Genomic DNA, 12,121 nt, shown 5'->3' on the forward strand with positions numbered 1-12,121 from the left:
TTTAAAAAATTAAAAGAAAAGCCCCCCCTCCCCCACAAAATGGGCACACTGCCCACCATGCTACTGGCAGGTGTGCAAAATGGTCGAATTCCCTCAGTGGGGAATTTTGTGGTATCTACCAAATTATCCATTCAGTTGCCTCTTGACCCAGCAGTTCTATTTCTGGAAATTTACATTGTGCAATGGTACTGAGGGCACCACTGTTTACAATGGAAGACTGGAAACCCCCGATGTCCATCCATGGGAGTGTGAGTAGATGAAAGTTGGTCCGCCCACATAATGGAATAGAGCGCAGCCATTTAAAAAGTGGGGAAGCTTTCCAGCTACTAGGTATTCCGTGGTCTCCAGGATGTTTTTAAGTGGGAAAAAAAATTTGGGCCCCCATGTTCCCCGGGAGGGTGGCTAGTGAGCCCATAGTCCCTGCGGCAGAGGAGGGCCTCGGCATGGGGAGGTGGGAGGAGGACTCTGAGACAGACCGCTCCCGGACTTGAGACCCGCAGACACGCCGGCCATGCAGGCTGGGCTGCTGGGGGCTCGAATCTGCCAACGCCAAACTTCCCACCACTTTCCAGCTTGGTCAAGAGCCAGCTCCTCTCTTTGTGAAGAAACAAATTATCCCAAGCGAGGTCAGTGGGAAGGGAGGAGAGACAAAAGGAGGGAGGGGACTGGGCAGGTGACCCTCAACCCAACCGCAAGGGCCACAGCTGGGATCCGAGAGGGCCATTAAGGCACCCCCAGCCCCGACTTATCTCCAGGCTCCCCTCAAGCCTTCCCCAGGATGGCTGTGGTTTTCCGCTGGCGCCTCTGGTCTCCACGGCCACGCCCCTCCCCCCCAACACACCGCACTAATGGCTCAGCCTGGGGCCCCAGGGACCTTCCCCGCCCCCCAGACTGCTCTGCGGGCCCCCTTGCCCCCTCACTGCTGAAACCCAATCCTCTGCGGCAGCTCAGGCTCGGGCAGAGCCGCCTCCAGCAGAGCGGCCCCTGCCTCCCAAGTCCGCTGCGCCCTACCTGGTCTCTCCCGCGGAGCCCCTGCTGGGTCCTGGAGACTGCTGAGCCGAACCTGCCGACCTGCCGGGCCAGTGCCTTCCCACTTCCTGGTTTGGGCTCCTCTCCCCGCTCTCTCCTCCCCTCTCCTCCCCTGCAGTGACCCCTGCCCGGCCCCCCAAATCCTCTCAGCCCTTCCCAGTCCTCGGACTGTCTCCTTCCAGGCCCCTGCAGCCCGGTCACCGCTCCCAGACCCTCTCAGGGTCCCCCACCCTGGACCTCAGCCATGAAGCCCCATCCCGGGTCAGAGAAGGCCCCGCGGGCAGCTTCAGACATCCGCGTGTTCGCCAACAGCTGCACGATGCACGGGCTGGGCCACGTCTTCGGCCCCGGGGGCCTGACGCCACGCCGAGGGATGTGGGCCGCAGCCGTGCTCCTGTCCCTGGCCGCCTTCCTCTACCAGGTGGCCGAGAGGGTACGCTACTACGGGGAGTTCCACCACGAGACAGCCCTGGACGAGCGCGAGAGCCACCGGCTCACCTTCCCTGCCGTCACCCTGTGCAACATCAACCCGCTGCGCCGCTCGCGCCTCACGCCCAACGACCTGCACTGGGCCGGGCCCGCGCTGCTGGGCGTGGAGCCCCCTGAGCATGCCGCCTTCCTGCGCGCCCTGGGCCTGCCCCCCGCGCCGCCCGGCTTCATGCCCAGTCCCACCTTCGACATGGCTCGACTGTATGCCAGGGCCGGACACACCCTGGAGGACATGCTGCTGGGCTGCCGCTACCGGGGCTGGCCGTGCGGGCCCGAGAACTTCACCGCGGTGAGCTGGCCACCGGCCCGGCCCCCCAGGGACCCGCAATTCCCCAGCCTTGCCGGCCCAGCCTCCTCCTAAGCTAAGGGATCTTCACACCTGGGCCGGGGATCCTTTCCTTCCCAGCCAGGCGATGGGCGCCCCCGCCCACCAGGGCCTTTTTGTCCAGCCCGGAGACTGCCCTCCCTGGGGACCCCTCCCTGCCACTCAGCTGGACTGCAACGGACAAGGTCATGCCTCCCAGCGCAGGGCACTCACCCGGGCTGGCTCTGGGCCCAAGCTCTGGGCTGTGGAGCCCCGGCTCCTGGGGCCAGCGTGGAGGAGTGGGCTCGTTCTCCCTCTGCCTCTCCAACATTCTGCCAGGCCTAGAGGAGGGCGACTGAGACCCACTTCCTTTCTTGCCATTCTCTGAAGAAACACTTGTCCTTACAGGCTGTGTCCTGGGCTGGGGGGCTGGGGGGTGCCGAAGAAGAGGGAGGAGGGGCTGCGGTGACGGGAGCCCACAGGGGTCCAACTAGATGTGCCGGTATGAGGGAGCGGGTGGGGGCATTGAGATGTGGGTTCCGTGTTCAAAGAGACCAAACAGAAGATGGGGAGGGGAGAGGTCTCGTGTTTGCCTGGGGGAAAGGGCTGGCCGGGCTCCTTGTTCCCCGGTGAGGTCTGTTCCCTGTCTGCTCACCCACAGATCTTCACCCGGATGGGTCAGTGCTACACCTTTAACTCGGGCGCAGATGGGGCAGAGCTTCTCACCACTCCCAAGGGCGGCATGGGCAATGGGCTGGAGATCATGCTGGACGTGCAGCAGGATGAGTATCTGCCCGTGTGGAGGGACATGGGTATGGGGGCACGTGTGTCAGGCTGGAGTGGTGGCAGAGACGGTGTACAAAAGGCTCTGGGAAGCAGAGGAGGTGCTAGGAAGGGCCCCAGAGTACATCCTTTCCTGTGAAAGGGGAGGCGCAGGGTTGGCTAGTCACAGTCCTGGGGCGAGGGGGTCTGCAGCAGGGAGTCCCCTGGGACACAGGCCTCAGGGTCCCCCTTTCCCCTGCAGAGGAGACCCCATTTGAGGTGGGGGTCCGAGTGCAGATCCACAGCCAGGAGGAGCCGCCCACCATTGACCAGCTGGGCTTCGGGGCGGCCCCCGGCTACCAGACCTTCGTGTCCTGCCAGCAGCAGCAAGTATCCTCCCCAGGCTTTTCCAACCCCTTCCTTCGGCCCAAAACATCCCAGAACATCCCAGGGTCTCCGACCCTCCGCACGCCTTCTCGGTGACCGCTTACATGGCATTTGGCCACCGGCCCCACTTCTCCCTGAAGCCTCCTTAACCCGCCCAACTACAGCTGAGCTTCCTGCCACCACCCTGGGGTGACTGCAGCTCCGCATCTCTAGACCCCGACTTTGAGCCGGAACCTTCTGGTCCCCTGGGTCCTCCCAGCCCCAGCCCGGGCCCCCAACCCCCGTATAGTCTGATGGGGTGCCGCCTGGCCTGTGAGGCCCGCTATGTGGCTCGGAAGTGCGGGTGCCGAATGATGCATATGCCAGGTAAGGAGCTGGGGAGGGGGGCGAAGGCGGGGTTGGGGGCGTCCAAGTTCGGGCCAAGGAGCAAGGAGCCTGGGGACTGCTCCTGAGCGGCCTCCTCCACCACCACCCCAGGCGGGGGGCAGGTGTGCAGCCCCCAGCAATTCAAGGACTGCGCGCACCCGGCGCTGGGTAAGGGGCAGACCTCCCCCGCATCCCCGCCCCTGCTCGGCTCTGGCTACCGGACCCGCCGGCCAGCCGGGTGGCCCTGACTCAGGCGACTGTGGCCCGCAGACGCCATGCTGCGGAAGGACGCGTGCACCTGCCCCAACCCCTGCGCCAGCACGCGCTACGCCAAGGAGCTCTCCATGGTGCGGATCCCGAGCCGCGGCGNTGCACATCATCGTGGGGCTCCTGGGACCCTGGCCAAGCTGTTTAACCTTTCTGACACCATCTCTTCTGCAAAGGGGGCGGTGACACCCGTCCCAAGACTTTAAAAGGAGTCGCAGACGGGGAGATCGGGCACCGCTCTGCTGCCAGCAGCTGGCACCAGGGGGTGTCCAGTGAGCTTTCCTGGTGTCTTTTCCTCCAGAGAGAACGTGCTGGTGCTGGACATCTTCTTTGAGGCCCTCAACTATGAGACCGTGGAGCAGAAGAAGGCCTATGAAGTGTCAGAACTGCTTGGTGTGTGTGTGTGTGTGTGTGTGTGTGTGTGTGTCAGAGAGACAGACAGAGCGCGCGCATGCATGTCACCCAGGAGTCTGGGGAGGCAAGGGCCCAGCAGGTGGCTGTGAGCTGATGGGTAACCTGGTCTCCACAGGCGACATTGGGGGCCAGATGGGGCTGTTCATCGGGGCCAGCCTGCTCACCATCCTTGAGATCCTGGACTACCTCTGCGAGGTGGGCCTGAGCCCCAGCTGGGGGAGGGGGAAGGATTGGTGCATAAGATCCAGGAGGTGTGCAATGGCCACGCCCCCCCACTGCTTGTCCCCAGGTGTTCCGAGACAGGGTCCTGGGATACTTCTGGAACCGAAAGCACTCCCAAAGGCACTGTAGCACCAATCTGGTAACAACGCCTCCTTCCTCCTTTGCCACCTCCAACATCTCCCCCTGAGGCCTAGAACACCATCCCCACCCAGCTGAGGGAAGAATGGTGGGGGAGGAGCGTGCAGTGACTGGCTGGTCCCCGGAGGGAGGACTCCTCCCCATCTCTGACCCTCTCCCTCCTCCCACAGCTTCAGGAAGGGCTGGGCAGCCATGGAACCCAAATTCCCCACCTCAGCCTGGGCCCCAGGTAACAAGAAATGGCTCCCTATTTCAAGGGAGGAGGGGCAGGTCCAGTCTAGAGGGTGACACTGAGGTTCAGGAGGGCAGGGCAGTGGCTGCAAGGCCTCTTGTCCCAGTGCTGTGGTCTGGGTCTCACCAGGGCCCCCACCCCTCCCTGTGCCGTCACCAAGACCCTGTCTGCCTCCCACCGCACCTGCTACCTCGTCACACGGCTCTAGACCCGGCTTCTGTGTCTTCCGGGCTGCGCCTTGACATCCCGGACGGGCCCCGCCTGCACAGGTCTCTGCCCTCTTCACCCCAAATAAAGTTCTAGTGCATCAGCCTCAGCGGTTTCTCTCACAGCCAGACTAGTCAGGCCAAGGTCAAAGAGGACCTCCGCCGGCCAACATCCAGTGGACAGCGCCTAAAATGTAGGTGGGTCCCCCGTCAACGGCCACGAATCTCTCGGGGCGAAGAGGGTAGTGAGAGGGGACCCTCCATTTGCACCCCAGCATGAAGGGAGTTTATCAAAATGACATCTCAGAGAGAAAGGCGCTCAGAGGCAGGTAGCAAGGCAAAGAGGAGTCAGCAGGAGAACAGCTATGTTCGGGGGCCTTAGACCATGACTCTTTGTTCACGTTGGGGACCCAGCGCCAGCACACCACCCGGCTCCACGGGAACGGCTCTGCTTCTCCAACCTCCCCAAAGAGCACAAGGTCCCCGGCCCCAGCTACCGCCCCGTCCCTGCTCTTTCTCTGTACCCCAAATACTGGGAAACTGACAAGGGAGCGGGAAAGGGATGCTCCTGATCGAACCACATCTTTGGATCGCTGCTGTCCCAGCCTGCCCGCCTGGCTGTGGGGGAGAGGGGTGGGGGTGAAGAAGGGAAGGGTGGGGAGGTACACGTGGGATATGGAGAACCATGAAGAAAGGCCCAGCCCTTTTCTCCACATTCTGGCGGAAGACNCTCCAGCCCCGGCCTCCCCCACACCTCCTGACGAGGGTCTGGGTCCCACCCCCGACCCCTGCCCTTGCTCACCTGTAGAAGGTCCCTCCCTGTGGCATTGAGCTTGGGTACGACGTTCACCAGGGACGTCGTGGCCGGGTACATCGGGTAGGGCTGTGGGGGTGCAGGGAGAGTCAGACCCGCGGTCCGGGGGCCTGGAGGCTGCTAGAGCTGGGAAGCAGAAGGGGCCCCTCTATTCCCCGCCACACCTTATAGTCCGGCAGCTTGGTCATGGCAGGCCACTGCTCCTCCGTTGGTGTCCCCAGAAGCGTGTCCACGGGGTCAAGGATCACTCAGGTGGAAAGGGCCGGGTGGGTGAGGGGCTCTTCCCCTCCTCGTAGTGGGGGGGGGGTTCTCACACCCACCTCCACACCCCTCACCTTATCCCACAGCGCAGGACAGAGGCAGGACCCAGAGCGTGCGTGTTCCCGCGGCACCAGGCACTTTACAAACATTCGCTCCTCTGACCTAAACCCTGATGTCTGCTCCTGATGAGATGGTCGGGCCTCTCCTACTCCCACATCTAATCCCCCCGCTGCTTTTGGCCTTCATCCTGAGGATTCACTTCTCGGGGAGGGGCCTGCTCATGGCTACTCCCCCAGGCGAGCCCTCCTTGTCCGCAGGTCATACACGCTCCAGCCGGTCGCTCCAATCAGCCCTGAGACCACAGCGCTGTCGGCCCTCCATCCCCTCGCCCAAAGCCACCCCCTATCCTGGCCCAGCCCATGCACTCTGAGCTCCGCGGGATCCTTACTCCCCTTCATTTTTTTTTAAAGTAAACTCCACGCCCCACGTGGGGCTCAAACTCATGACCCCCGATCAAGATGCGATCAAGAGTCGCACGACTACCGACTGAGCCAGCCAGGTGCCCCCTCTTTCTCCACTTCAGAGGCTCGGGGTGAAGGGAAATGTCGAAGGATATCGGAAGATTCTCTTCAACTGGTCGTCTACGTCATTGCCGGGGAAAAGAGGCCGCCCCGCGTTGGCCAGCTCTAGAAGGTGGAGGGGAAACACGAAGACCCCTCATTCCCATGGCGCCCTCTGTGTGTTCCATCCCCAACCCCAAGGGCCTCACGCCCTCCCCCAGAGGGGACACCCCAGGCCCGACGTGTCCACTCAGATGGGAGACACAGTGCCTCTGCAGACCCCCGGCACGTCACCTGCAAAGATGCAGCCGGCCGACCACATGTCGATGGATGTGGAGTACAGCTTGGCCCCAAAGAGGACATCCGGTGGGCGGTACCACAGCGTGACCACCTGGAGAAGACCCCACCCACAGTGACCCCCACTTAGAGGGCTGGGGGGAGGGGCTCAGTGAGGAGGGGAAAAAACGTCATGGGTCCTGGAGTAGGAGGTGAAAGATGCTCAGAGGGGCCTCCCCTCCCTTACCCCCATATCCCATCCCCCTCCAGCTCACCTCGGCTGAGTAACAGCGAACCGGGATCCCAAAGGCTCGAGCCAAGCCAAAATCGGCCAATTTCAGCTCCCCGTTCTGAGCGGAGATGGGAAGGGACTTTGAGAGGGGGTTTTCAACAGTCCCAGGGCGGGCCTCCTTCTTCTGCCTCCCCAGCCCAGCTCCCCCCACATCACATGTGCCTCCCCAACCGCCCACCTTCTCCCCAAGAGGTACCCTGTTTATTAGCAGGTTCTGGGGCTTCAGGTCCCTGTGCAACACATTGCGGCTGTGACAGAATCCCAGGCCTTTCAGCAGCTGGAAGAGGAAGGACTGTGGGGTGGAGAGGGGTGCAGGGGAGAGTGTCAGACCTTCTGGAAGGAGGCTGCACCCAGTGGTGGGTCATGTTCCCCTCTTCACCCTCAAAACCCTACCCATCTTTCAGCGACATCATCACTTCATTATGGAGGACCCGCTGCGTGTGGGGCTGGGTATAAGTGAACGGTGAGTGGGGGCCCGGGTCCCCACCCTTCTGGAACTTACAGCCTAGTGGGCCTTCCCACCCTCCCACACGGATCTCTCCCCGAACTGGCCTCAGGTAAGCACACACTTCGTAGCCGTCAATATATATGCTGGGCTGTATTATTCAGCACTGCTTCCCCCGGGACCCGGGGCAAGTGCCAGGCACTTGGGTCTAGCACAGTGCCTGGCACATAGCAAAGCGTCCAACAGGTATTTGTTCAATGAATGAATGAATGAATCTCTCTGAATCTCATTTTCTCAACTCTCAAGTGCAAATCATGTCACTGAGGATATCAAAGTGATACCCTCAGATCCCAGAGACCATGTCAAGGTGCTGGCTCAGGTGGGGGTGCTGGAGGGCAGAGACAGGGTTTTCTCATTCCCTGACACCCCAGCATGTCCCCCCGCTCAGGCCCTGAACTTGGCACTCAGAGGGTGCCTATACTGAAGGCAGAGTCCCCCTCGGCCTCAACGAGTCTCCAGCACACTACCCCTCACCTTCACAATTTCAGGATCTAGGTCACCATTGCAGCTGTCGAAATACTTCTTCAGGTCCTAAAAAGGGACGGGGGTAGGGAGCGTGACACGGTTTAACCTCAGCCTGGGCCCCTATACCCTCCCCCAAGGCTACTGTCCCCCAAGTTCCCCCTTCACCTGGTCACAGAACTCAAAAACCAAAGTCAGCTTCTTGTCGCTGTGCAGGACGTCATGAAGCCTGGGGAGGAGGGAGGACTCAGTGGGGCAGGTCCACGAGTTTCAGCCTCGGATCCCCGAGGGATCTGGATCGGCCCAACCCTGACCCCAGCATCAGCCCAGCCCATCTCTGAAGCCCCTCCCCCCCACCGCCTCCAACTGACCACAGAGGCAAGGAGGGCCCTGCCCATCTACACACCTGACGATGTTCTTGTGCTTCAGCTCTTTGAGGAGGCAGATTTCCCGAAGGGCTGAGCTCGGCACTCCCTACACATGGGAGGGGGCCGGGCGGGCAACAGTCACATCCCGCCCCACCTGGGCCCTCAACCCCCTCCCTAGCCCCGGTGTCCCAGTCCTACCTCATCATCGTCATCCAGCCTCACCCGTTTCAGAGCCACGATCTCATGGGTCTCTCGGTTTTTGGCCTTGAATACTGTTCCGTAGGTGCCTAGAGAAAGGTCAGGGGTGAGGGTGAAGATGGGACACCCTCCCCACCCCAGGAAGTCCCTGTCAGGAGAGCAGGCAACGTGGGAGTGGGTTATTTCTGATGCCTGGAGGAGTAAGGGAAGAAACTGACGTGAAGGCTCAGCATTTGAAGAGCTGTGTAAAGGAGGATGGGGCTGAGAAGGTGCCTGGAGCTGGATGGCTCAGGCGCGTCTGCAGCGGGCATAGGCTGCAGCTGCGAGGGTAAAGAGGTCTCCAATAAAGGCGGTGCTTCCGGAGGGTCTGGGGGTGGTGGGCAGGTCTGGGAGAAAAGTGAGGGTCGGCAGAAACGTTGAGGTTGGAGGTCTGCATGGAGCACTGAGGCTGGGGGCTGGGTGAGAGCCTGCAAAGGGTGCCGAGGCTAGGGGCAGAAGATGCAGGAAGTGTTAAGGTCGGCAGGTAGGTCTCCAGGCGGTGCTGAGGTTGGGAAGGGGCGTCTGCGGGAGATGCTAACGGGAAGGATAGGTGTCTGCAAGGAGTGTTGAGCTCGGGGCCGGGGCTGCAGTCAGTGCTGAGGTCGGAGCCTGTGGGTATTGCTGACGGTAGAGGAACCAGGGCTGCAAGGAATGCTGAAGGGTCTGTAGAGGAAGATCTTGCAGGAACATCTCGTAGTCCCATTACCTTCCCCAATCTTCTCGAGTTTCTCGTATTTCTGCATCGCGGCAGCCGCGGGGACCCCTACGGGCCCTGGGTTCTAAGACTCCGGCCCCGGCGTTGCAGAGGAGGCGGCACCCCAGCCTCCGGTCCTGCCCCGCCTCCCCCCCCCCGACTGCGCAAGGGCTTCTGGGGCGTGTAGTATTCATAGTACCCAGGTTTCCCAGCAATGTCCCGGGCATTAGAAGACAAAAAGACTACAACTCCCAGCAGGCTGCGCGAAGGCTCTCTGCAGCACTCGCTTCCCGGGGCCCCGCTTCGACAGCGGAGCAAAACCTTGGACTTCAAGTCCCAGGAAGCATCGCGTGTCCGCTTTCTGGGCCTCACAGCCGTAGCGCCACGGCTCCCAGCGTGCCCTGCTCGCTGTGTGATCACAACTTTATTTTGAAAAGGGCCTCTCTGGGACTACACATTCCAGAATGCAGTAGGGTGGGGGTGGGGCGCTCTCTGGGGCTTGGGGTTTGGCGGCCTGCATCCCCGGCCCGGATGGCTGCGCTCTGACGCGACCGATGGTGTCGAGGTCCCAACAACCTCCTGACAATCGCACTACGGATTTCCACCTCTCCCCAGGTCATCGGGAGAGCTCTGGGTTGGTTGGGGAGTGGCTCCGAGCCATGTCTTGATGATGACTTCACAGGGACCAGCTGAACCACACACAGGGCTGGGAAGAGAGGCAGGTGTGCCCCTGGATTTAACATACGCCAGGGACCCCTCTCGGCCCTCAGCCCCGTGTGCCGTCTCGGAGCCCACCCGACTCCAGCCGTTCGCTACACTGTGACAGCCCAAGGCAAGCTGGCTGCAACACTGGGAGTCCCCCACCCCCCACCCCCCATACCAGTCTGGAGAGCCCGGGCCCACCGGAGTCAACCAGGGTGTGGCCGAGGACCGGCAGGTCGGCTACCGCCCTCAACAGACAGAAGCACAGACAGATGCTATACTTGCAGCAGCCTTGACCTCATCCCTTAAGGAGTTGATTATAGATTTTCTTGCACTCCTCTCTAATTGTCTCATGATTGCATTCTTGAGGGCTGTGAACTGGACAAAAAACGGCCCCAAACAGCACTCCTCAGCACCAAAACCATAGTTGGTGCTAAGCATTTGTTAATTAACTCGTTTAGATCTGTTTTCTGCATACACAATGCTGTGCTTCATTCACCTGGTGGCATACTAAAAAAATAAAAACATTTCAAAAAGAAAAGTATACTCCTCTGGAAGAATTTATCATTTAGTTGGGAAAACCAGAAATACACAGAGAGATCTTTAACGGCAGGNACCTCTCCGAGGCAGAGGTCCCCGATTCGAAAAGTCTAGGTCAGCTCAGGGTAATGGGAATCCAACCTCCAGCAGCCATCACTCCTATCGCCAACCCTCTCCCGCCCCCCAGGCAAAGACACGGCCTTCCTTGGAGATTACTGGGGAGGGGGTAGTGGGGGGGGGGCTGGTAGGAGGAGAATCTTGACCCGATGCATTTGTATTTCAAGTTCCTCCGCCCCGAATTTCCCGATCATTTTTGTGTCTCTGTTTTCCTGCCTGGGATCCCCAGCGTGAGGCGGGCTCCCTTCCGTCCCGAAGTTCCTAATGCGGCCAAGAGACGGCGTCCCCAGGGTGCCCAAGTCCCGTCCGGGGAAGCCCGGGCGGCGGCCTCACGGGACGGAGCCGAAAGACGTAGGGTGGCCGCCGGGCTCCCAGGGCCGGGCGGTGTCTGGGAAGCGCGCCTCCGTCCCCGGGTCTCGGCTCCGGCTCTCCGCTCCCCCACCCGCTGCGGCGGGGCCGCGCACGGTGCGCCGGGGGGCGCGCACGCAGGGGGCTGGCCTGCCCGCGGCGCGGGGGAAAGTTGAGTTGGGAGAAGTTGGGAGCTGCGGGGGTGCGCCCCGAGGTGGGCACTAGGGAGTCGTCGGGAGCGCGCGAGGGCTCCGGAGAAGGGGGAGAGACCCCGAGACCCCCGGGGCACGAAGTCCAGAGCAAGCGGGTAAGCGGAGAGGTGGCAGCGGAGGGCCAGGGCCGCGGAGGGAGGAAGGGAGGGGGAAGGAAAGGGGGGAACTCGGGACTCGGAGCAGGGAGGGAGTGGAAGTGGAGGAAGGGGCGGAGACTGGGGCGCGGGGAAGCGAGGTCTTGGGGAGAAGGATGCCGAGGCGCGCGGAGTGTTGGGCGGGAGCGGGATCAGGGGTCCGCTGTTTAGAATAACCTAAATCGTGGGTGCCGCGCCCCCTGCCACCAGGAGGGGGTAGTCTCTGGGAGGCGCCGCCGGCCTTCCCGATTCCTGGGCGGGCTCCAGACGATACCCCTTCCCTAAGACCCCCTACTCTATTCTTAAGGCCCATCCAGGGTCGCCCCGGGCCGCTGCCCCCGACCTCCGGGTTGGGAGGCGGAGCTGGGAAGGGAGGGGGTGGCGGGTCAGGTCAGGACAAGGGGTCAGGCAGAAGAGGGAGCACCTGGGTGGGGATGAGAAAGACGAGCCTGGAGAGTTGGACCTGACTCCAGGGGGGCTGGTTTGTCTGGGTGGGGAGCCCGTGCTGAATGTGGGGGCCGCGCTGCCTGAAAGCCACTTTACCCTCCTCCCTCCGCCCCCCACCCCAACCCCGCCAGCCCCACGTCGAAGAGCTGTGGAATGTGCGAGTTCACTTGCGGGGTGGTTAATGCCCAAGTAGGGGTCCGGGGTGCTAATCCCTTGGGCAGGGGTGGGGGAGATGCTAATCCTCCGGGCCGGTCGGGGCTGGTCCCGGAATGTGCCCCCACCCCGGATTATCGGCACCAATGTTCTGGACAGAAGCTGCTTTGTGTTTTGGGCCGG

At 61.9% G+C, this 12,121-nt stretch overlaps 3 protein-coding genes across 4 annotated transcripts in view; 2 read left to right on the forward strand and 1 right to left on the reverse strand.

Annotated features, from left to right (window-relative positions):
- The first annotated feature begins 1,035 nt into the window (after positions 1–1,035).
- Positions 1,036–4,888, forward strand: ASIC3 (acid sensing ion channel subunit 3). 2 transcript variants are annotated; one of them, XM_077761074.1, is made up of 11 exons: positions 1,036–1,807; positions 2,484–2,634; positions 2,847–2,974; positions 3,136–3,337; positions 3,449–3,505; positions 3,608–3,774; positions 3,910–3,997; positions 4,134–4,213; positions 4,308–4,379; positions 4,549–4,607; positions 4,717–4,888. In XM_077761074.1, exons 1-11 carry the CDS (start codon positions 1,274–1,276, stop codon positions 4,850–4,852), a joined length of 1,674 nt encoding a protein of 557 aa, XP_077617200.1. In that variant the 5' UTR covers positions 1,036–1,273; the 3' UTR covers positions 4,853–4,888. The 2 variants fall into 2 exon arrangements, with proteins under 2 accessions (XP_077617200.1, XP_077617196.1); XM_077761070.1 differs by having other exon boundaries at positions 4,740–4,888.
- Positions 4,889–4,962: 74 nt separating this feature from the next.
- CDK5 (cyclin dependent kinase 5) lies at positions 4,963–9,422 on the reverse strand. Its single transcript, XM_077761509.1, has 12 exons — positions 9,298–9,422; positions 8,553–8,641; positions 8,393–8,460; positions 8,155–8,215; positions 7,999–8,055; positions 7,216–7,311; positions 7,003–7,077; positions 6,746–6,842; positions 6,508–6,577; positions 5,795–5,855; positions 5,619–5,699; positions 4,963–5,043 (listed from the first exon to the last, which is right to left on the reverse strand). Exons 1-12 carry the CDS (start codon positions 9,332–9,334, stop codon positions 4,963–4,965), a joined length of 873 nt encoding a protein of 290 aa, XP_077617635.1. The 5' UTR covers positions 9,335–9,422.
- Positions 9,423–11,133: 1,711 nt separating this feature from the next.
- Positions 11,134–12,121, forward strand: part of SLC4A2 (solute carrier family 4 member 2) — a 15,216-nt gene continuing 14,228 nt past the window's right edge. Inside the window, 1 exon segment of the mRNA XM_077761059.1 lies at positions 11,134–11,299. The gene's annotated coding sequence lies outside the window, so the exon portion shown is untranslated.

This window comes from Crocuta crocuta, unplaced genomic scaffold, assembly GCF_008692635.1.
Source record: "Crocuta crocuta isolate KB4526 unplaced genomic scaffold, BGI_CrCroc_1.0 scaffold408, whole genome shotgun sequence".
Lineage (NCBI taxonomy): Eukaryota > Metazoa > Chordata > Mammalia > Carnivora > Hyaenidae > Crocuta > Crocuta crocuta.